Below are 25,313 nucleotides of genomic sequence, written 5' to 3'. Positions count from 1 at the left end.
GCAAAAGACTGCTTCATAGGGATTATAAAGAGGAAGTGTTTTAACCCCAGATATGCCTCTAGAAGAAAAATACATTTTATTTTATAAAATGGTCCTGTTGTAACCAATGTAATAGATTCAGCTGCAAAGGCACTCCTGAGATCTGCACTTAAAATATAAATTGATCACTATGAAAATTCAAAACAAGCTCTTTCTCTGGCATACACTTTCAGTGTCAACTTTAATCAGTTTATAGTGCTGGTTTTGCAAGCTACAAACCCAGGCTGCTATTTTCCAATAATGACACACAGTTATTGGTGCACATTTGTTAGCAGTTACCTGCCTCCTGGTACGGCAGAGCTGTCATCTCTGTGGATTTCTGGAGGTAGCCACGTGTGCTTCCTCAGACTGTGTTGGCAGCCTGAACAAGCAGTGCAGCAGTATGAAAAACAGTGCAGCTTCCTGCAACTGGGGCAGCTGATTTCTCAATTGCAGAGCAAGAGGCAGATTTTGGTATGTAAAGGCAGTGATCAGGGAGTGGTTCCTACAAGAAAAAGCTGAAGTTATTTATCAATTTACTATTATCTAATAGTAACTAGTAACTGTTATGTGCTTAGCTGAGTAATGAAGAAATGTTTGCTCAATAAGAAGTTATCAAAAAATGTTTGAGGCCCTTTCAAAAACCCATGAGATAGCTTCTTTTGAAATCATGATGCAAAGTGGACAGGGAAAAGTAATTGTTTCAAATTATTGGATGGAGACAGTGCTGGCAGTTACCAGCCTGAAAAGCTCTCTTGTCCTGGGCTTGGAACACTTGCCTGGTTTGGCTCTGCTTTCCACTTGGAATAATGGCTTTCTTACATAAACCGTATTACTATTTTTGCTTTGAGGTCCCTCCTGATAGTCCTGTGTGGTGACGAAGACAAACACTTAACCCTGCTCTGTTTTTCAGTTTTACAGAACACAGTGTGTGCCCTCAATGTGAGTTTGTTCCAGGAGAGTCCAGAAGTGCCCATTAACGCTGTGGTCAGGGTGGTGGCACAGGGGGCAGTTTGGACACTGCCAGCAAGGCTGCATATGCTCCATGAGAAGGGCTCATGGATCCCACAGGTTAAGGAAAGGTTGAGACCAGGCAGCATGAATATGGCTGGATGTTCACATGGCTGTGAAACGTGGGCTCCAGACTATGCCCTAAGGTGTGTCTCCTGGCAGCCGATGCTGAGGCTGCCTATGAACTCATGAATCCTTGCACTTTCAGCTTTTTCCAGAATACCAGGTACTGCAAAGACCTAGAATACAATGGCATTGTCATCATGCAAGCTCCTTAATCCCAAAGCTAGATACTGATTTCTTTTACAAATACGTTTTACAGAGTTCTCAACGCCATTTGGAAGAAAACAGAATTTTTCCTAGTTTCCTCTGGTTGTTTTTTGGGCATTTGATTTTTGGTCCGTTTTGGGACCTTTTTTTGGCTGCTTTTTTGGTTTGAGGAGACTGATAAGGCAGTGGTACAGCTGCTGAGTGTGGCAGACATGGTAACTGAGAGTTTCTTAATATTCAGATGCCTACTAGTAAAAATGGGCACACCTTTCACTGAATAGGTAAATGTAGGGATCATTATCTTTGTATTCCTGTTAAGCTATTCATTCCATACGAGAAAATGCACAAATGAAGTTGAAGATGGGAAAAGGCAGCTGATCCCTTGCAAAGCATGCAAGAAAAAAATACACAACACTCACTTCAGAACATTGTAACAAAATGATCTAGTGAATTTTATTTTGGGTAACAGCCAAGAAATCTGACATTTTGCCCAATATGGCTTTCTTCTAAAATTATAAAGTTGCATATACCTACAGTTGAGTCCACCAGCTACAGAAAATCTGATGTATACATTTTTAATCCATGGCAGCATCACCAGAATACAGCTTTCAGTGGTGTTTTCAAGGTGAATTATATGATAGAAGTTTTTAAATGTGCATTTAGAAGATTTTTATATTGTTTATATGAAAACATACAAATTTTTCATTTATACATATAGTACATATAAAACTCCTTGTAATTAGCAAGTATCTTCATCTGGGTATTTACCTTTGTGCATATAGCAAAAAAAGGATGCAGTTAGGGCTTCAGATGAAATATTAAAGTTCAAGACCTTTGTATATGCTAACTAGAACCTTATTCAAATAACTCAAACATATATTTTTCCTGCTTTTAAAAGATAAGAGATTTATCTTAAAAATACATTCATAAAACAAAGACAATATTCTCCCTGAGACTACCAGTGTGAGTTAATTTGTGGTAATCTTTGAATGAAAAAATATAAAAAAGACAATAAGCTCTGGTTTTCTCTATGCTGCAACAAATTTCTTGAGCAATACTGACATCATAAAAGGTATAGATTGGGGAATCATGCTCACTAGCTGAAAAACAGTTTCATATATTAGTTTAAGAAGAAGGAAAAAATTTAATATAGACAAGGGAAGGTAACTAAGTTTTAATGAAAGACCTGTATCTGTATTAATGAGAAAAAGTAGTGTAGTTGGTATTTGTTTTTTTGTGGCTTCTGTTTTTTTCATTTCAGACATGAATTTTATCCAAAGCAAGACTATATGCTCATAATGTAGATTCTTGATTTACACAGAGAGACCTAAAACAATTTTCTAAGTATTTCAAGCATTTGTTTTTGTTAATATTCATAAAAGAAATATAGAACCTGTGGGAACAGTTTTTGTTTGAATTCAATGATAAAATCTTTGATTAGAACTAGGTGGTGAAATCTCATAAGCAATAGGTGAGGAATCAACCCCCCTCCCCAATGAACAGCTCCTGGCTCGTGGCTTTTTTCATCTTCTGTCAGAATCCATCTGCTCTGAAGGCCAGCAGCTACACTAGGTTTGTTTAGCATTCTTCCTTTTAAATGTTAGCCACAGAAGGTTTTTAAATTGCTACAAAGTAACAGAACTGGGATGCATTAAACATATCCCACCCAAATTGGAGAGAGCGAGAGATATATACTTTTCCTTTTACAGTTCAAGTTGTATTTATAGTAACCATGCAATTATGTTATTTGGGGGGAAAAGCCTTACATGAAATCAAAGAAAACACATTTATAGGAAAAAGGGGGGAAAAGCATTATGTTTGTTCTACCAAAATTTATTATGTAGTAATTACAAAGTTCAAAGATTCTTCATGTTAAATAAAAATAATAGTTATAATTACACATATTGTATAGTACCATGTCAGGTGATTCCAACAAATATAACATGAAATACAGTGCAGTTTCAAATCAGAAAGACAAATACTTTCTCATTCACAGTGTTTGACAAATTACAGGAAAGCTTGTTCACATGAGGGTTTACTTAAGGTCATGCTCTTATAAACAGTCCACACCACGCTGTGCCACAAAGACAAATCATCTCTCAGAACGTAAAGTATCGGGCAAACCACTCCTGGCGTTGTGGGTCGGGGGAAGCCACTGGTGAGGCATCAGTCTGAGGAGGGCTACATTCACAAAGAGAAAAAAAAAACAATTATCCTACAACTACGTGAAAAGTACAACTGTTAGGAGACGAAAAAGAAAATCAAAGAGTATTCAGTAAGGAACACAGTCTGTTTTTCCATGGATTAATTTATCAGTGTGCCTTAGGATGTGATTTAATGTCTCCCTATAGAATCTGTGATCATCCACTCCATTGGAGAGCATCAGCAGCACAAGCTCAGTTCAGAGGCCACATTTGAGGGTGGGCAAGTAATATTTTGGAAAACATAATTTTAAATCTCATAAAGAGCTGTAGTTTTCAGGAAGAAGAAAAATAGTTTTCTTGGAAAAGCATGACTGTAGAAGGTCCTCTTTTAGCATCCTTTTCCTGTGGTAAAGTTAATTTTGAAAAATATGATGTGAACATCATATTTGTGGACATGTGCTCACAAAGACTGGCTGGCAACTGAACAGAAATACACACTTTTGTAATAATACCCATCACAAATATCACTAGCAATTGTTCATGCACACACCTGAAATATGCCAAGATACTAGAAAAAACAAACTGCTGTGCTGCAAACAGCATTTGGCTCCTCTTTGAAAACTTAGCATTCTCACAAAATGAGCAGGAAAGAATAATTTAAATTTAATTACACAAATTCCTTTATCAATAAAAATTGGTAATAAAATAATTTCTACTATAGGATAATAGAGAGCACAAAACATTTTAGAGTGTAAACTCCAGCATCACAGTCCATGGGGTCATGCACATGCATGTTTATAGATACCTGAGCATATTCATGCACATAACATGCACAGGAAAAAACATAGCAACAGTACTTTTTTTTTAAAGAAAAAGGTTTTCTTGAAAAATATTGTTTTCCCTTATCTATTTTAGATTCTATTATTTGGTTCCCTTTATAATTAGCAGTTGCCAGGTATGTGATCTGTTGCATTAAACCAAAGGAGAGAGCAAACAACCAGCTGTGGAACCACATTTGTGGTTTTACATTTCACTTTAAGTTGGCAACTTAGAGGTGAGAGATCAGCATCTGCTAGATTCAAAGTACAGCACTTCAGTGCATTTAATACGTGGGCACATCAAGATAAAAGATTAAAATTCTGCCTGTAAAATGCCATTTTTAAGTTATTCAATTCAGTAGATTATTTTGTGAGAGAATTACTTGAGACTTTAACGCTGGTTGTGATTACTAGAAGCTCAGCATTAAGCACCCAAGCCTGTACATTTCCTGTTGCTGTAGTAAGGTTACTCCTATGAAACAATTTCATATGGGTGAGGAAAGAGGAAACACAAAACATTCACCTAGCACGAAAAATAATTTTCTTATATAAAAATCATTATGCTATATTACTAAATAAACAAACCTTCGTGCTAGTATCAATTCCTAAATGAAAACCAGTAAATAACACAAACATCTAAAACAATTGTTCATATATGTAAACAATTGGAAGCACATGAATTCTGTTAAGGTATTTATAAAGGTTTTCAAAGTTCAAGGCTTAGGAAAAAGTGAGAGACTACTTCACATTTCTACAAGGTCTACAATAAAAAGGAATACTATAAAGAGGTTATAATTATAACGTAAAAATTAAAAACGCTGTAAGAGTACTTGTACCTCTGAAAGGCTGACAGAGCAAGTGGGATTCAGCTCAATAAGAATGCAAAATTTTCCAAAGTTAAGCAAAAAAAAAAGATTGGTGAGGCAGTGCTCACCTCAAAAACGTCTTGGGCTCTTTGGGTGGCATTGGCTGTGGTAGTGGTTTGCTGCTGCTGAACTCAATATCGTGGATGGGTGAGTTAGGAATGGGGTCCAGGCGGTTTGGATGTCCATTGCCCACCACTCCGCTAGATTCCAGAGCACTTAGATTGGGGACACTCACAAACCTGTTTGTTGATTTATCGTTCTTCTTCTTTTGCTGCATTAAAAATAACAAACGTAAGGAAGGCTTCTTGCACCGGGACAGATGAGGACATTGGCTAATTTAGAAGTTTTAGTGATGGCTGGCTTGGAGGTTATTTTGAAGGAGAGGAATTGGGATAGATTGGGCTCTTTTTCCAGTTGTAGTCTTCTGTTTGCTTTGACCTGAACACCACAAATTTTCACAGAAAAATCGAATTTCTAATCAAAATTATTAGGTTATTATGATTTAGTGTAATAATCAACGACTTTATCACATGAGTATATGATCTTTCAATATAACATTTGGGTTATATTGAAACATTGGTTCTATTTAAGCATGTATTGATTCTATTTAAACATTGGAGATTGACAATCCTGTGGAAAATTTCCTTTCAGTCTATTAAATCTTTCATGTTTAATTAAATCTTTTCTTCATATCTGTGAAACAGCCCTGCTATCAAATGCAATTACAGCAAATTTAAATGATAAAAAAACGGGTCTTTCCAACACATTTCACTCCATCACTGAGGCACATTTTGGTAACTGGACCATAAAATCTAGAAAAGCACCTACACTTCTTTCAGAGCAATTACACCCTCTCAGTCAGCAAAGCATTATAGCAGAACAGCTAAAGATAAAAATATTACTGTACAGAAGTCCAGTTTCTTTCTCAAAGAAAGGGCCTGGCTTTGATGCTAATACAGCTGCCACTTCTAGACACCAGATGGCACAATTGAACATTTTTTTTTTTCAATACTCTCTGTACTTCTCTTGACAGTATTTCAAGGGATTCAAAATCTTTAGGAAATCTATTTTTATTTCACTATTTTACATTCCAGAACACATCACACAAGGGATGAATATGGCTCAGTGATCCTCTCTGTTTTTATAGATATTTTAATGCAGAAGGATGTTTCAAATAATTTTATCACTTTTCTTTTTAATGGCTGTCTGACAGGACATGGTGTGTCTTTTCTGACTTCTATCACATTTTTCATGTCCACAATAAAATACTAAAATTCAAAGTGCCTTATTTCCAAAAACAGGAGCTTTTGACATACCCAGAGCAATAAAAAACTTCCTTGCTCAAAAATACAATGAATTATGTATTATTTATATCTATAATAAATAATTACTTTCAATTACTTATATGCAACCCTAACAAAGCAGCTAGGAGGAAAACCCCTTAAGGGCTTATTAACTACATATATGTGAACTAAATAAAATGAAAGAGAAGTGGAAACTCATGCTTTTTCTATATAATATTTTCTAGCAGAATTCCACCTGAAACAGGAGAGCTGTTCTATTTGAGGGTGGGCACAAGTTCAGCTGGAGACAGAGTCCTATGGTTTGTTTGCACTTTCTTCTCTTAAGCTCTCTGCTAGCTTTGATTTCAGTGTCTGACCTCTCCAGTGTTGGCAGATGCAAATGATACTAATTGCAGACACATACTTGTGGGTGTGTTTGTCAATACACAATTGAAATACCCTGACAATCTAACAGAAAGCTGTAATAGAAAACAGTGGGTTTTAAGCATCACAGTGAATGATCATCAGCTACAAAAGATTAAACTAAGATTGTCCCATACATGTCTGCTGTAGTAGCTGAAGAGACAAGAAATAAGAAGAAATAGTTTGGTGAAAGTAACTAACTGTATGTAAAATACACTTGCAGGACAATATCTGCTGTAATTAAAACAGTGTGTTAAACAAACTGTAGTTAAATCTGTGTGCTCCACAGGTGGCTCATTTCTGGAAAGTGCATGTTATCCACATAAGTGCTTAGAAAAATACTACGAATACTAAAGAATATAATATTCTTTATGAAACAATCTATGCTTGAAACAGTCAAATCTGGAGAGAAATTTGTGTGAATTGTTTCCATGAAATTCATGCAAAGTATTAAGAAATTTTAGATGTAAGAATGTAATACTATACTAAACATTGCAGAAATTAGAGTAGCTCTAACACATACTGCAATGTCTGTAATTTCACATTAATATGCAAAGCCTGTAGTAACTCATAACTTGTCTTTTTTTTTTTTTTACAAAAAAAAAAAAAAAGAGAATCAGAATTTCAGTTTCTTTGTAATTCATTCTCCAATAATACAGTATGTGCTTTGAAAAAATAACATAACATTGTCCACAACTCATGAAATGACAGCTCAAAATGTAACGGTGTACAAGACACTTCTAAAATCTAGACATTTTAAGTGATAGATGCATATTATAAAAATATGTGAATTATCACTATGGAAATCTGATGCTGAAGTACTTTTCCCAAACACTTCAGCTTTCACACAAAACATAATGCTGTATACTAAATGGTTACATTTTACATCTTTATTAATGGATGGTTAAGACAGACTTCCAACATTTTCAAACAACCATTGAAACTGTACCTGGAAGTCCTGGTATTGTCTTGAATGGGCCCAAATTAATTTCTTTTATGCAGTTAGCATAAAAATTAGGCATCCAGATAAGGGGGATTTGCTGAGCTTATGAAAATCATAGGAGAATGTTGACATTTTGCAGCAGAGTTTGTGCAGAAGTGTGAAATATGCTGATCTGATGTGAAAATGCAGTAAGGGTGGCTAAAAAACACATCCTGATCTCAAATAATGGAGTCAGACTTCCTTCTAAATAACCTAAGCCTGAACCTTGATCACTGAAGCTCCTGAGCATCTGAGCGGCTCGGGTTGTGCCCCTTGGGTTTTAGCCTGCGCTTCAGAACATTCCCAACTTCTGTCTCTCCAGCTTTCACTTCCCCTTCCATGCAAGTGAAATAACCTATGGGTTATCACAAGGAGGAAGGAAATGTCAGAGGACTCACTCCTGAAGTGGTGCAAAGGAGGTACCTTTTTACACCATCTATTTAGGTACTCTATCATAGTCTATTCACATTCCTCAAGAAGGAATGCTGCTGGCTCTTGAACTCGCAGGAACGCTACCATGTCAGTGTGTACAGTAGCCTTCCTTGGCTGTTATTCAGCAGGATGGAGAGAACTGGCAAAGGTTGCTACTGAAGTGCTTTCACTTGCATAGGTGGTGACAGTAACTGAGAAGGCTAGAGACTGACTTCAGTCTCCTGCGGCCTCCATGGTCCATACTGGTTTGCCATTCCACTTCTCCAATTTTACTCTATGTCTTTCCCCCTTCAGACTCATTTCATGCCCTTCTCACGTGCTTCCCCTTCCTCTTTTCACCCTTATTCCCTTCCTTTTACTGTCCCTTCACCCTGTGTTTCTAATACTCTTCTACTCTGAGTGCTTCCCAAAAAGTGCTAAGTGCCCTTGCACTTTCCATAATAACCAAGAAAAATTACAAAACTAAAACCAGTTATGGGTGTCACTGCTCTCTGTTGCATGATACAGTTCTACCCTCTATTGCCTGTCCCTTTTCCATTTTAAATTTGCAGTTTTGTGATAAGAACCTGTGTTTTATGTCACACATGTCAAGCAAACCAGGGCAACAGCATCAGTGTATCTCTCAACAACACAAAAGAAACAAACCTACACAAAAATAAGTAGACAAATGGAAAACTATGTTCCTTGTTTTAACATGTCTGTTAAGAGTGATTTATGTATAGATGCAGGCACACACACATAGACATATCTTTTCTTTTTACTGTATCTTTAGATTTCTATTTCTTTACTTTAGCAATGAAGTCCATGGAACATACCTTCACCAATGGATTAATAACACCAACATTAGGGCTTGCATTAAACATTTTGTTGTAGTTAGTCTCCCTGTTTACTAGCTCCAGCTGATAGAACTTTTTGTCCTCCTAAAAAGAACAACAGATAGAAACTCCTTTTTATGCATTTTCAATCAGTTAGTGGCCAAATCTGCCTATAAAATGGTCTCAAATGAATTTATGATTACATTTTCAAATAAACTGATAACTCTAAAAATTTAATTTCATGTTTATATATCATTATGTAGAATGATCTAAATAATTTCTATTTATGCAGTTCCGTGGTCCTGAGAGTGAGCATAGCCTACTGGATAATGTACTGCAAAAGACTCAGTATAGTTAAATTCTGATATTTACTCAATTTTAATTTCTTCATTCCTTCTTGCTTCTTAATTGGGATCTAATCAGACTAACCCAAGGCAGGGTGTTGTGCCTGAATTTGGGGAGCTCAGTGGATCAGGATCTTGGTCTTAGAAACCTCACAGAAGAAACTACTTCTTATATGGCTTACATGGCTGCCTTGTCCCAGGATTGGAGGCAGGAGACTTTTGATACAGCATGTACCAAAATACTTCTTGTAATAATGTATTATGCTTGATTTTGGGAAACACTCTATCTAATTAGTTTTACTATTATGAGTCATTGAAACCAGAGGAATAATGTGTCAAAGAATATGACTAACATGCTAGCAGGATTGGTTCTTTAAATACATTTCAAACACTTTGAATCAGATTAACTTTTGTATTTGTCAAGATATTACACCAAGAGAGCATAGAAGTCTTACAATCAATTTCTTTATGAGTTGGTCCCGCTCTGCAATTAGGTCTTTCAGTTCTGAGATAAGCTGCAAGTCTTCTGGTCTTGATTCTCTGTTTTTATATTTTTCTTCCATTTCTTCTAAACTTTATAGAAAAGAAGAATATCCCCTTTAGCCTGATCCAGTGTTAAATGAGTGAATAGCCACATTTTTGATAAGTACAAAAGACAGTTTAAGGAGTAAAAACAGAGGGTGACTTTCTTACCACCTTGAAGGAAATTAATTTTTATGTTCTCCTTCCACTTTAGATAGTTAAGAAACAAAAGAAACAAAAAAACCCCAATAACCGTAACTTTTGCTCCAGCAGCTAAGAATTTAGGGAACATTCTAAAAACTTAACATCCTTCCTGTGCATGCATTTTTGGAAAGGGCCACTTGTAAGTCAGGCTAAAAATAACACATTCAAAACCACGGCATCTTCCTCAGTTCTTGTGGAACATACTGGAACAGAAGATACCCAAGAACACTGAAGACTAATTGGTAACTAACTCCTCTCCACAAAAGCTACTTAGTACCATTAGAGATGAAATAAAGGAATGAACTGCAAAACAAAAGGAATAACACTTGGATATTAGGATATCTAATGTAACAACTAATAAACATTTGGAAAAAAAAACTAAGAGGAAATTTGAAATGTCTGGTGGGAAAGCATTAAAGGAGAGAAGTGAAATAAGCCAACTGAGAGAGGAATTGTACAAATAACCACATAAATACCCCTTTTACTTAAAGAACAGGTTTTGAAGACATGACAGTTTCAAGTTATCGTGTCTCCTTTAAACTAACAACATGCTCATGATGCTAAATATAGTTTCAAAAGAAAGTACTTAAATATGTCTCTCACATATTCAGCCCTCATGCAGATTAGTGAACCAAGTATCAGAAGAGATACAGAAAATTTAACAAAGTTACTGTAAACAAGAAAGGAAATCCCAATCAAACTGAGAAATGTATGAATTAAATTGAATCTAAATCAAGCCGAATTCCACAAGAATTAAACAAACTGTAGACACCTGGAAGCAGACCTAATTTTTCACTTCAGATAAATATTTTCTCTTCAAAAGCAACTATGAGATTTTACCTTGATTTGCAGCTGAAAAATGAGTTAATATTAAATGATATAGATAGTTTAATAACCTTCAAATAACCTGTACATATTCTGAGGAGATTATATAATGTAATTACATAAAACAATATGAATGAGAACAACATGATTGTTTTTACTTGCAGAGAAGGCATCTGACTCAGCAGAACAGAAATAGCCTCAGCTGGCTTAATTTTTGTGCATACTTTTTATGCTGGGTTAAGCTATTATACATAGATCCCCAGAGTACAGTAGATAGTTACACACAGCTGTAATTTTATTTTCAGGTATTTCAGAGAACTGGAGTTTTTTTCTGTTTCAAACAGATAATTTGTAATTTTAAGACTTTAGTTGTAGAGCCTAATTGATGACACCCACTCTCAAGCATTCCAAGACACGCTCTCCATTCCACAAACATTCATGAGGCCATGCTTTAGGTAACGCTGAACCTGGGAACAGTAACTTGAGAAACATCTGCGTAAAACTTCTGTGGGTTGGTGAGGGTGTGTGTGGGTTTTTGGGTTTTGTTCTGGCTTTTCGTTTTGGGGCTTTTTTTTGTTGGTTTGGTTTTGGTTTTGTTTGTTTGGTTTTGTTTTTTTTAAATTTGTTTGCTTTCCTACATAGTTTCCTCTTTGGACAGCTTCTTGCTTCAGTGTGAACAGAGAAATAACACACTGAAAGGCAGGTCAGGGCACCCTGGATGATGCTTGCTGATTTTAGGCCAGGGCTGCTTCCTCAAAGCTCTAAATTGAGCAAAAGCAAGGAGCAGAAAACCAGCTAAATTCAGAAAACTCCCTGCCATTGAGAAGAAAACAACAGGAGGTAGCTTACACTTAATTTATTGAATGGCAAGGTACCACATTTATCAGGGCATAAGAGCACGCATGCGGACAAGTACAAGGGGGTGAAAACTAGAATTTTATAACCATTTTATTTGAAAGCAAATTCTGAGGGCTCATTATCCAGAAAAAGCTAGATGCATTTTGGCTTTACTGTCCATTTGTAACTGATACTTATTTAGAAAAGCTTCCTATCAAAAACATAGAAACAATTTCTTCTCTATGCCATAATTCTTCCATGCTGCAAACACAAACTCCTTAGTGACAACTTTGTGGCAGGAAGCCCTCAATGTGCTATGAAACCTGAGCCAGAAACTGTGACCAAATGGGTAACACCACAGAGACAGAGAATGAAGGATGTGGAAGACAGGAAAACACTGGTTGGTGACATACTATTACATCACTTCTGCCACCGTTAGGTGGTCTAATCCCTGGTAGCATTTTGATTCAGACAAACTCTTAAGCCTCCGTTATTGTTATGCTCATACAATCCACATCAGACACTAATTTTTCTTATGCTACCAAACCTGAAAATGTTTGCATCACTCATGCTACAATCTCACATCTCAGTAGTCATAAATACTGTACTGTTTATAAACTTGTAGAAAAAATTATTGTGTTCTCAAAACAGATGTATTGAAGTTTGAGAAAGAAACCACTTGAAATACTGTTTTCTCCAGTTTTCTAGGAACTGCACAGATTTAATCTTTCCTACCTGAATTTTTTTTTGTCTCAAATCCTTAACAACTTAGCCCACTACATTCCCCTAAAGATTACAAAATTGTGGTGCCTAAAGAATGCAAGATTAGCCCCCATACTTTATTGAGGTATTTCTACATCTGCATCTCTATAGTATCTTCAGGACTTTACGGACACCAGAATAAACTATTCACTCAAACGCAGCTACATACAATTCTTTTTAATGCAACAAAACTTACGAAATTTGTAAAGCTGAATTAATTTCCTTGAGCAGCTCTTGGGTCTTATTAAAATCTGCCAGCATGCTTTGTTTCTCTCTGATGTGATCTGCTGTCAAGACATCCAGCTCTTTCTCATGTTTCTTGCTTAAATCTTGCTCATGCATCCTGTTTAATTTAGTTTTTGTTAAAAAAAGAGTTATTCTAAAATCAGACTTTTTTGTTCATCATGATTTTCTGCCATTCTTCTAATGGCTCTTACATAATATCAGTGAACACAGAAAGAATTACTGATTCATCAAAGCCTACTACTTACTGTTCTCCAATCTTCTAGCTTATTTCATGGTAAATGCATCTCCTTTAATGCTTTTTAAAATAAACAAACATAATGAATTTGAAAAAAACCCAACAAAAACCAACACCTGAGGGAACTGCTACTAAAATATGCCAAAATGTGTCACCGAAATGTCACTTAACTGCACAGCATAGTCACTAACTCTACCAATAAAGGGCAGAGCTTTATTAAAGAAGACTAAATTATATGAAACATGACTTGACTAAGAGGACACATTTAAAACTGCAAACAGTAATTTTTTTAAAGTAAAACAATACAGGTTTGAATTTAGAGTGGAAAAATTCATACCTGATCTGTTGGTTGGATTCACTGTGTATTCTAAGAATTTCTTTCCCTTTAAACTCTAATTCCTTCGTCAGTGCACTTATATTTTCATGAAGATGCAGAATCTCTTTGTCGAGTTCAGCTATGTGACGGTCTCGGTGTCTCAGTTCATCTTGTAGATCTGATATTCGGCACAAAAATTCTTTTTCCTATGATATAAGTAAAAGCAGCAAAAAATATTTTAGATAGACTCATTTACAGAGGTGATGCTTGCAATACTTGCTTTTGGAAGAAAATATTTAGAAGAATTTCCCATCCAATAGACACTTTTTTCAGTTTTTGAAGCTGACATAAATTATTATCAAAGCTAAGGGCTTTTTTATTGTGTACAAGTACAAAGAAAGAAGAAATCAAAGTTATGTAATAAGTGATTTCCACTTGCAAGAATACATGATTATCACTGTCTGTTAAAACTGGGGTAGCTCATCACATCTTCCTTTTGCCCACACACACACAAGAAAAAAAAAAAGTATCACTAAGATCCAGGGTCTGAGCACTTCACTTTCTCTGCCTCATCAGCATACAATCCAGAGAAACTTTTTTCTCCCTTACAGGGAGAATATTGCTCAAGATGTATGCCCTGCACAAACAAACTGATTCTGAAGTCTCCTATCTTACAACCATATACATAGGTCATAAATATCTTACAGCAGAATATGTGTTAAAAAGTTTATGTTATATTTATATTGTGTCAAATAAATCAAGAAAAGCCTTTCTTTTTTTGCATAAGAAATTCCAATGAAGTTAATATCTGGGAAAGCCAGCTGGAGCCCATTCCAATGACTTTGATAATGCACCTCCTTGTTTCAGAAAAGTCTGTAATGAAAATAACTTTTTCAGAGTTTTCTATTTCCATCTATTTCACTTCTTACAGTTTCACAGTGTTTAATAACCATATAGTTTGCATACAGAAAATCAGCAGACATTCCAAAGTAGTTTAATATATAATTGTGTTTTGTGCCTTCATGTCTCAAGGAAATACAAATATGTCCTAGTGCACCAACTTCTTAGGGCACCTTTTAGAGCAAACAAATACAAATACTTGTCTCCCTATATAAAGACTAGATTAAAGTTATAAGAAAAAGCAGAGGAAACATTTATATTTACACATATAAATATTTCAAAAAGTAGCAAATATAATCATCCTGAGCAGACCACTCTCTATCTCATTTAACCCTGATCCTGTGAACTGATGAGCATTTTAACACAAGAAACCTCAGTAACTGTTTTGCCCTCAGTGCAACCAAAGGTCATGTTTAGCAGATCACAAAGGCAAAAAGTACCCCCTGTTGGGTTGGATCAAACACCAGTTCTTGTAATTTACTTTTTATTTCTGACATCTCATTTAGGTGTCAGACTCTGGGCTTAAACAACACCTGACTGAAACTATATCTGCCTAAACCTTGCATGACAGCACCTGGGTTTTGCCTCTGCTGCCCACACTGTTAAATCAGCAAGGAATAGGTAAAAAAGGGCTCATCTTCAACTGTCTCTGTTTTTGTGTAAAGGCTATGTCTAACAAACCCTGTTTCCTCTCTTATTATATTTCTAAACTGACTCCTCCTCCTTGGTGCTGGAGTATCAGTAAATCCAGTCCTCTTATTTCTAGGAGTCTGGCCTTCAATACACCTTATACTTGGAATTTTTAACTACTAACAGAAAAACTGACTGTGTCTAAAATGAAAAATGAAGGATAAATGGTGAATTAATCAGTTTGCTACTGAAAGCAAAGGTAGTTCATGCTGGCTTTGGTAGCTTGGTTTTGATGGGGCTTTTTTGTGTACTTTTTTCTTCATTTTGAAGCAATCCTTTGACTATAAGCAACCACTGCTTTTGCCATATCTCTTAGGCTTCAAAGAGAAACAGCTTTTTCCTTCCTGCTGGCAGCTGAGGATGAATACAATTTTGCAAGAATGGGCACTTGCCTCCCACAGCAAGCCAAGGTGCTCCCAGATGGCTGTGCCATTCTGAGAGGAAACTACCTGGATATGGGAGCCTTTCTAGGCTTTGAAGGAGGTTTGTGGAAGGCAGAAAAAGCTAAGCAAGGAAGTTTAGGAAACTGGAACGCATTAGCTGCTGGTGCTGGATGATTTTGAAGGATTACGTTTGTTGTTTGCTCTCATTCCTCCCTTTCCTGCAAAGGGAAAAATGAATACTGACCATGCCAATTTACAGCCAGATCCCAGGCACGCTTCCTACCTGTCGTCTGCCAAGCTCTATGCTTCTTTCAAGCTCCATTTTGGCAGCTACCAGTTCTTGTTGATGGTTGTGCCTCAGCTGGTCAATTGCTGCTGCATGTTGGTGGTTGAGCTCTGAGCGCAAGGAAGCTGGTTACCATGAACAAAGAGAGAAGTTTAATTTGGACATGTTTACATTAATTAACAGCAACAGTCCAGCTCCATCTAGTATTGCTGCTGATCTAAAACACACTTTACATCAGCTAAGTAACTGTCCTGTATTTTATTCCTGTTGCTTTCTGAATACACCAGTTCTCCATCAGGAACTTTGGTGGTTTACTCCTTCCAAAAGGCTTCTCCATCAGGAACTTTGGTGGTTTACTCCTTCCAAAAGGCTTTAAGGGTGAGGTATTTCCAAAGAGAAGAGTCTAGGCTTACCTATTAAAGCTTATAGTGATTTTAAGAGGAACACTTAGGTCAACACTGAATGACTCAGAGAGACACTACAGTGTTATAATACACACACACATGTACATGTATATTTGCATAAGGAGAAATAATGGTTTTGGAACCATTTTCAAATTTGAAAATAGTATACCTAACATAGCTTTTCCTTCATCCTCCAGCTCAAATCGTAGAGTCTGAAGTTCCTGTTCCATCTCCAATTTAAAGCCTTCCATGGCTTGTTTGTGTGTTTCTTTCAGTGCATGAAGCTCTTCTGAGTGCTTCTGTTGTAAACGTTCTTCTAACTCCTACGAAATCAAAATTGACAAAATTTGCTCTACACCAACTTAAAGAATGTATAAAACATTACACAATAAACATCTGGAAACAAAAAGCAGGCATTGACATACTCTAGAAAAAAACCACTCTAGTATTACTCATATTTTCTTATCCTCCTAACATATTTTTTCTTTTCAGTGGTTGATGGTTACCAAGATTATCTGTGCACAAAACCCATTTGGCTCACAGCTGGAAAAGCAAAAAAAAAAACAATCCATGGATATATCTACAATAGCAAGCAATATAATAAGGTACAGTTTCATAGATGGGTTTAGTGTGCACACATTTGGGGACTTCTGCTCCCTAAGGACACCCATGTTTACTCCCTATGGAATTGTATGAATCATAATGCTCCTGGTACACATCTTCTGCTGATCTTCAGGGCACATAATGTGAAAACTGATTGCAAAGGCACACTTTGGAGCTGAGCTTAAACCTTAAGATATCACCCATCACATACCATGCACTACCAAAATTCCAATTTTAAAGCTGGTTTTGTCAAGGTTTTAAAAAAGTATCTTGAATGGGATATGAAAATTATCTTGCAAGTCACAGAATATAGCTAACACAATTTTTAACATAGGAAAAATATAAAATACATTTCAAAGGAGTCTATTGACAGAAAATACATGCAAAATTAACTATAATGGAAAATTCCTATTCAAAATCAAAACAATAATATAATATTAAGGGTAACAATGTCAATCTACCATAAAGAAATGCATGTGTTGACAATACTTTTACATATATACACACACAGCTATACATGTGTATATAAAGTAAGACATGAAACAATGCCAGTGTTAGAAAATATTTTCAATATGTTTTGTTCATATTTAACTGGATAGATAACAGTATTACTACAATACATCAGCTGAAAAGGAAATGTTGAAGTTATGCAGATTCTTTACTAATTCCAACTGTGTACGCAAAATGCTAATATGGCAATATTCTCTACAGAGTTTGGAATAACCATACAAACATACCTTTTGTTCTTGCTCTTTTGTTTCTTCCATGTTTTGAAAGGCAAGGATATGGGCTTCCTGAAGTGACTTATGCCTTTGCTGATGCTCTTCTTCTAATTCCTGGATCTCCTGAGTCAGTCTCTGTCGCTCCTGACTGAACTGGGCTTGTAGCTGTTGCAAAGAGCTCTGGGACTGGGAAAGCTGCATCTCCAGATTCTGCTTCAGTAAGGAGATCTAACCCACAACAGAATAGCAAATATTCGTTAGTCATTAATACTAACATCAGCTGTAAAGACAACATTCAGAAGCAGAAAACATTTGAAATTTTAGAGCAAGAGCATTAGCTAAAAGACAGACAAGCAATGTCATCCATCTAGTGAATCTGCTATTAATGTTATATGTATATAACCAGAGATATAATAATTACATTTTAGTGGTTTTGTAAGGATTATCATATTTGTTAGTTCATACTGCAGCACTACCCGTAAAACAATTTTTAATGGCCAAATTATCAAAGATTACTTAGGTTTTATATAAAAGATCGATAAAAATGACACTATCAAGGTCTGAAAGCAAACACTTGATTCTTAAACTATTCTTGAGGGGAGCACCCATTCTGCAAGGATAACCCTGCACTTGGAATAGGAGAGGACAGCCTGTGACATCTACACTGTTTTCTACATTTTTTTGTATTCTATGGTCGTACCTTACTAGTGGTTTCCTCATTTAGAAAGAAACAGTACCACTCAACATCAAAAAAAAAGTAGCACTTGATGGATTTCCCATCACACATTTTTCTGTTAGTTCAGTAAGACTATGAGAGTGTTTCCAAGATCTAAATAATTTGAGTCACAAACAACTAATTTTCTTAGAAACACCTGATTTTACAAACAATGCTTTTTTATCCAACAAGTATTATAGTACACTATATTCCTTTTTTAGTCCCATTACCTTTTTATAATAATATTATCATTTGTTCTCCGCATCAGAGATCATCTTTTCAGACTGAAAGTACTAAACCTGTATTCCCTTTCTAGCCATGAGATACCCTCCAGTTCTAGAAACAAGATTTACCCAAAAGAGAATTTTGCTACAGTGATTCAAAGGAAGGATAATAAAATTGCCAAGTGACAAAGAATTTGAATCAGTAAGGATACTTTTCAGGCCTCAGAGCATTGCATAATATGGAATTATAAATGGAAGTCTGATAGTGTCATTTGATTCAGCATACCTTAAAATTAATTATGTCAAATTCGTAACGACATTGCACATCAAGTTATTGAGTTAGAGAACATTAAATCCACCACTTAGCAGAATATTAATTGCAGCATACCAAGTACAACTTCTAGCATGAACATTGCTGCCAAACATGTGGGTTAAGGTTTTTTTTTCAGAAGGACACAGCTTAAGCAGACTTGAAAGAAAAAAGCTACAGAAACAAAAATTGGAAGTAAAGCAAAAGAAAACAAAAATCAGACTAATTTAAATGAAATAAGCATAGCTTGTCATATTTCAGGTTCACAAGGTCTTTGTGACTGGGAATATACACTCTAACATACACTATACAAATAGTATTGTACTTCAGATACCTTTGAAAAAGATCAGCCGCTATTAAAGGAATGTAGGGAAGGCCTACACAATGCTTTGCAAAACCTTTTACTAACGACATTAAATACAAATTTCATATAATAATTGCATAGTGTCAGACCAAAGTTTTATCTGATCTCTGGTTTTGCCTGCAGAAAGGACCAACTAGGATTACCCTAGAAAAAAAAGGCCAAGCATAAATGTAGGGAGCTTGACTCAGTAGTCTACCTGAAACTAGCAATGTTTCTTAAATCAGAAGAGGTATTTTGGAGCAGATGTATAGAAGAAATAATAACAACCATTATCTGAGTCCATAAAAGTTTTTAGTATCCATAATATCCTGTATCAAGTTCCATGCAGACATGCCAATTTAACATGATGATATTCAGCACTTGTAATGGAAAGGAGTGAAAAGAAGTTCCCTTTCCACTCGCTGTATTCTACTCATGAGAGTTTCTATAGCTCTCCATCACTTCCCTCCTTACAAACTCTGCCACACTGAACTGCTTTGGCTTAATGAGTTTCTCCTTGTACGAAAGTTATTTCATATCTATGATCACGTTTTCCCTACTTTTACCCCATTTCTACTACTTATTTTTTTAAGATTAGGAGTCCAAAGCAGCACAAGTTATTGAACATGAGAGTAAACTTTGTTTTTATGTACTGATTTATATGGTTTTACATGTTACGTTCTCTGTTTCTCTCCCATATTCCTAAAGTTTTATTTGTTTTTGAGACTCCTTCGGAGAACTGAGGTGATGTTTTCATAGAATTATATATCATAGTCCCCAAATCTATTTTCTAGTTGTAACAGGTGAAGGTAAGGCTCATCGTTTTACAGAAAAAGTTACAATTTTTCTTTCCTTGTGTATAATTTTGCATTTACCTACACTGGCTTTAATCTGATATTTTATTGCCAAGTCACTTGGCCTTTTACAGCTATTCTAATCTGAATAAGCTTTTATAAGCTGCAAAGTTTCCTACCTTACTTATTTATCAACAACCTGTGAAAGAAAATTATTTAGCTCCAGTGTAACTCTACTGATAATCTACCTCCACTGTGGATTATTACATTTATTTAATATCTATATATAATATATAGTGTATTTTTTGTCTTCATGTCTAGAAACTCCCACCACTGAAGAGGTGAGTTTGCACCATGCACCTGCCAGCATGGCCAGCTCTGAATTTTCATATCCGCATCATTTTCTTGTACTGCAATATGGTTGTTATCCTTCTCCAGCAAAAAAAATAAACTATTTTACCTAAACTTTCCCTTGGTCTACTCACATCCCCATCTACTCTAATTCATCCCATGTTCACTGCTGGGCCCTTCTGTCCTTCCCACCTTTCTGTAACCTCATACCTACCCAGTCCTTCTCTTCACCTGTAAGCCCATTCTCACTGGTCCCTTTGACCGTGTTCCTGTCCCTCAGGTTTCTCACCACTGCCCTGTCCTGTTCACCCTGGCCACCACGAGGTACAGTGCTAGGGGAAGTCCTGCCCAGTCCTGCAGAACCTCTGGTAATTTAATGATCACACTCCTAACAAGCCTTTCATTATAACAGTCAAATAGAGTCAACCACGGTAACTTAGGCAAATTTTAATTAAAATAACATGAAAAAATGTATCTTTGGCTTGAAGTTAAATCTATCTCTCACTTAAGTTCCTGCTCCAAATTCTGACAATTATCAGTATATAATTTATAAATATGTTGGCATGGGCCAAGGGCAAAATTATTTTGTTTTCATTTCTGTCTTGGAAATGTGGAAAACATTTTAACTGAGATGACCAAGAGAAGTCTGACATCTGGGCAGGAAGCCATCTTTGAAGAGAACAGCAATAAGCAAGAGCAGCTCATCCTTTCACCAGATTAAAGTGACTGCAAAACCATAGCCTGAAATGAGTCAATGTCTGGAGATGTCTGTTTGCATCAATAGACTATACAGAAAATAAAGGACAATGAGGATTAAATGATTCTAGCAAGCAAGTCAGACTAGTCTACCCTTCTAATAATTTGTTTTGATGTTGAAAAGTACAAAAAAAGTTAAAGTATCAGTCTTTTTAGAGGAGCATGTGATTTTAAATTATATTTTGACTATTCAGTGCAGAGACTGATATCCTTAAGAGCATATTTTGAGAACATCAGTGCCTCTTTTTGTATGCCCTTGGACTACCCTTTCTGTACACCTCTGTACTGAGGATTCAAAAGAAAACAGCTCTAAACACCACTCTCTGAACTTCCAATACTTTTATCCCAGGTTTTCAGCACATTAAAAAAATCAGTGAGAATTAAAAAAAATAGAAAAAACCAATTTGTCTACAATTATGAATTACACTGCAAAACTGCAAATTATAGTAGAGCATCGATTCCATGCTTTGTAGAAAGCTCTGCAATACACATCTGCACTGCCCACAAGCTTGCTTGCATTAACAATGACATAAGGACACTGCTCATGTTATGACCACGTACACAGTGTTGGATGCCAGTGATGCACACACAGTCACACAGAGAGATGAGGGGATGCACTTCACAAGCTTTGATAGCAGCACATGTTCTCGTCTCAAATATTATCATGTCTCCCATTTCATGGGCTTAAGCTGTAAAGCAGCACTGCAGGATATGCAGGTTGATTAGTGCAAGCATGCCCTGTTCACAAGCTGTAAATCTGTAAGTGCAAATCACTTACATTGCTGATAGATTTATGCAAAGCTTCACCGAGACAGTGCCGCTATGAAGGAAAGATCACAGGAATAAAGGGAAACATTCAGAAATCAACTAAGTAAAAGAAAAAGGGATAAGGAAGGAAGGGTAAACATAGAACATTAATTATAATTTGATCAGAGAAAAATAAATTGAAAGCCATCTGGAAAAAATATGAATATGTTGCTTTGACTTAGTCTATAAGCTACTGAACACAGAACAGAATGACGTGGTTTACCATGTTATGTTTCTGACATACAGTACAGCATTATTTCTTTAACATAATATTACTATATAGACATATATTACACAACTGAACGCTTTTGAAGTTATCCACTTGTTTTCTCTTCTCCTTTACGGCAAAAAAATTTTGGGAAGAAATCATTAAGCACATGAACAGATGTAATATAAGGGCACAATTGACAATCAGCTATGTCTCAACTATCACAAGCATATTAAGTACATAATATTAATGATAAATTTTCACTGTTAAAGGGCAGAAAATGAGTTTAGTAATTAATGAAGACATTTCCATTAAAATACTACTTTTATCTTTCTTAAAATTCAGAACCAAAGGCACACATAAAAGAATATTCCTGAAAGTCTCCAGCAATAAAATGATTTAATGTACCACTTATATTAGTGGTGATAACTAATGAAAAGCAAAAAATCCCAACATATTGTTACAAAAATGCTCAGTGAAATATCATTGATCATACAAATCTATGTAATTCATATGCATATGAAAATGCCTGTGTGTTTATATATATGAATTATGTAGATAAGCACAAACACATGCACAGAACAGAGTCATCAGAAATTAAGTGAGAGTAATGTCAAATCCAGCATGACCACTTTCCTCTTTTGTCACAGGTTGCTGAAGAAGATGGCTTTCTCCAGGAGACAGCAGGTATTTTGACACCAGCCTGAAAGCCTGTAGGTGGGAACTATTAGATAACACTTTGCCAAAATAAACAAAAGAAATTGTTATTCAGTCTCAAGAATCTAAAAAAAAGGCACAAAATAAAAATACGTTATTGTGAAATATCCAAAATAAGCTTTTAAAATTGTAAGGAAGTTATAAACATGTATCTATGCAAGGGTGGAACACTAGGAGGCATCATACTCCAGCAGACAAGGCAACAGACCAGCATCTAACAGCTCTGATTCCAACACTGGATTTTGAAACCGCTGTTCTGAACAAATCCACCCGATTTTTCTGTGCTTGCTCTCCCATCTGGGAAAAAGTTCGTTTAGGGGGGAAGCTGTTACGAACAGGAATGAACTCCTGCTAAATAAATCTTCACTTTCTAGAACACTTGAGACTTTATATTGGTGGATGCATCTATTCAGCACTGTGGTACAACTAAGAAATAGATTTTACAACTGAAGCAGAAAAGTTGTCATTGCACTACACTGAAGAGAAGTTCCAAGTAAAAATAAAATAATATAGACTAGTCAATTGGAATGGAGGCTCATTCCAGCAAAATGTGCCGCAATTAAATCAGATGGAACTCCATATTCAAAAGTATGCAGAACACATTCAAAATGTAGTACTCCAAAATAGCACTGGTTTAAGTGTTATGAAGAAATTTCATAAAAAATCCAGACATCATTATGAGTACTTCCATTTCAAGGTCCATCCATGTTCTGGATAAAGAAAGTATTAAGAACCAAAAAGAATGCACGCATAGTTACTACTGTCTGTATACCTATGATGAGGAAAAGTGATGATTAAAAAACAAGGAAGCAGGTGGGTTTAATTATCACTCTATTTCTACAGGTTGGTATTCAAGATTTCATTTGTGATGTTACTGTGGTGTAAGAAATCTTTGCTCAGTTCTCTTTGAAACCTATGGGGTGTACAAGCTTAAATTACTTCTTGAAAGTACAGACACTTCTGAAAAAACATCTCTACTTGGTATAGATGTATTAGCTAACCTGATTTCACTTGATTTTGCTGTCTCATTTTTCAGTAGAAGTATTATCTTCTCCACCCTCAGAATATGCAAAGCTAAGCCTCAGATGCAACCAAGAAAGCTTCACCATGACTCAGAGGAAGAGCAGAGATGCAGCAGAGAATAGAATCTGCATCTTTATATGCAGCATGTTTAGAACCCACTGATCATTGCAGGCTGCTCAGCAGGACTGAAAGACTTTGCAAACAATAGATGGAACAAGACTGGAATTCTTAGCTCTCTTTCAACATCTCTCCTTGAAGAGCTGAGTTTTCAGTTTAGTTGGGCAAATGTGTGTTGCAGTAAAAAACAGATTTAGTGATTTGAAGCTATTCAAGCTTTGTGTTTGCTTGTTGTAATGAACAGTTGCTTGTGTTCCAATCACAGCTGTCACAGGGGCCATTCTTGGTGATGAAATGGTGTCATTTTCTTCAAGAAGGACATTTACTGCACCAGTGACATTTTCACATTTTCATTCAGTTACCTTGTTTCCTACAGGACATTAACTAATTGAATGACTGGAAGTTCTCCTGTTTCATGGTTTCTCTGAACTAAAAATTACTTTCAACGAGATTAGAGAGGCTTGACACTTAATTTCAGCATCAGTCTTCATATCACCCAAAGATCAGTTAGGCAACACTTTCCCCTCATTGACATTTCAATGTCATATTTTGTCACAATCTGACTTGCCTATATGGTTTACTGAAGTTTGAAAACACTGCTGGCAAACAGGAATTCTTGTGTAAAATCTGAGACCCTAACTGGGAAAGGCCCTACTTTATCTGTTTTATCAAAGCAGATCTAGATTGCTACACAGTCTTTGCTTCATTTTAAGAATGACCTCCCAGAGATGCCGCTTACCTTTCTGAACAGCAAATCCTACCTGCACCCATCAGACATTAGTAAAGGAAATGAGTTTCTGAAGTGCCTAGCACAGAAGCCAAAGGGACCTTTGGCATAAGCCCACTTTATCCATCTAATAATGGCAACAACAACCCTAAAACTCTCCCTCGAGACAGGTCTTTGAAGAGAAGGACTGATTTGTCAGCAGATGCAGAGTCTCTGGCTGCGCAGTGCTTACGTGGCAGATGACTCCGCAGAGATTTGGAAAGCAGCTGTTTGCTACTACAACGTTTTGTACTTGGCTCGAGGCTTCTGACACGCTAGCAACTGGAGAGCTACATCAAAGTTTGCCCTCTCACACTGGTAAGAAAAAGCAGCATTTAGAGTCCTTTCCCTGTCTCAAAACTAAACAGTTTTCTGATGAGGAAAAAGAAGTATATACAAGGCATTCTGAAATCTTTAATAATCTCTGGGATCTAACTGGTCCTGATTTCCTCCTGGTTTTGCAGCAACCCCAAAGGGAAGGTGCTATCTTCAGGATGCCAGAGGGTGGGAAACTTACCCTCTTGCGTTAAAAAGATGGAGTTTTTATCTTTTCCAGTTCTAGGAATCTATCACACTTCTAGGCAAAATCACAGAATGGCATGGGTTGGCCAAGGTACTTTGCAGATTTGAAGCAGTCTGGATATTAGAGTACACTCTTTTAATCCAACAAAGTGCAAGTTCAATGGTCAGGGGAAAAACAATTGCATTTGAATGTCCTGATAATTTTTAAAGGTTTTGGGAAGTTAGTAGGGATTCATTCATTTATTTGTCATAATGCTGTCAGAATTTTAAAGATCACAGACAGACCTTAACTAATTTCTCCTGGAGCACAGAAGCATCC

At 36.2% G+C, this 25,313-nt stretch overlaps 1 protein-coding gene across 7 annotated transcripts in view; it reads right to left on the bottom strand.

Moving 5' to 3' along the window:
• Positions 1–1,718: 1,718 nt before the first annotated feature.
• FAM184A (family with sequence similarity 184 member A) overlaps positions 1,719–25,313 on the bottom strand; it is a 74,105-nt gene continuing 50,510 nt past the window's right edge. Inside the window, exons 10-19 of one of the 7 annotated variants that reach the window (XM_058019701.1) lie at positions 21,613–21,654; positions 17,357–17,569; positions 16,186–16,339; positions 15,610–15,737; positions 13,375–13,559; positions 12,753–12,899; positions 9,862–9,979; positions 9,063–9,167; positions 5,196–5,398; positions 1,719–3,480 (exon numbers count right to left, since the gene is read on the bottom strand). In XM_058019701.1, the coding sequence (XP_057875684.1) occupies positions 3,399–3,480; positions 5,196–5,398; positions 9,063–9,167; positions 9,862–9,979; positions 12,753–12,899; positions 13,375–13,559; positions 15,610–15,737; positions 16,186–16,339; positions 17,357–17,569; positions 21,613–21,654 (1,377 nt within the window). In that variant the 3' untranslated portion in view covers positions 1,719–3,398. Of the gene's footprint in view, positions 3,481–5,195; positions 5,399–9,062; positions 9,168–9,861; positions 9,980–12,752; positions 12,900–13,374; positions 13,560–15,609; positions 15,738–16,185; positions 16,340–17,356; positions 17,570–21,612; positions 21,655–25,313 lie in introns of those variants that run through there. The other 6 variants (XM_058019703.1, XM_058019704.1, XM_058019702.1 and 3 more) reach the window with 6 other exon arrangements.

The sequence above is a fragment of the Melospiza georgiana genome, chromosome 3, assembly GCF_028018845.1.
Source record: "Melospiza georgiana isolate bMelGeo1 chromosome 3, bMelGeo1.pri, whole genome shotgun sequence".
Lineage (NCBI taxonomy): Eukaryota > Metazoa > Chordata > Aves > Passeriformes > Passerellidae > Melospiza > Melospiza georgiana.
The sequence above is the reverse complement of the archived record's forward strand: the minus strand, read 5'-3'. Positions and strand labels throughout refer to the sequence as shown.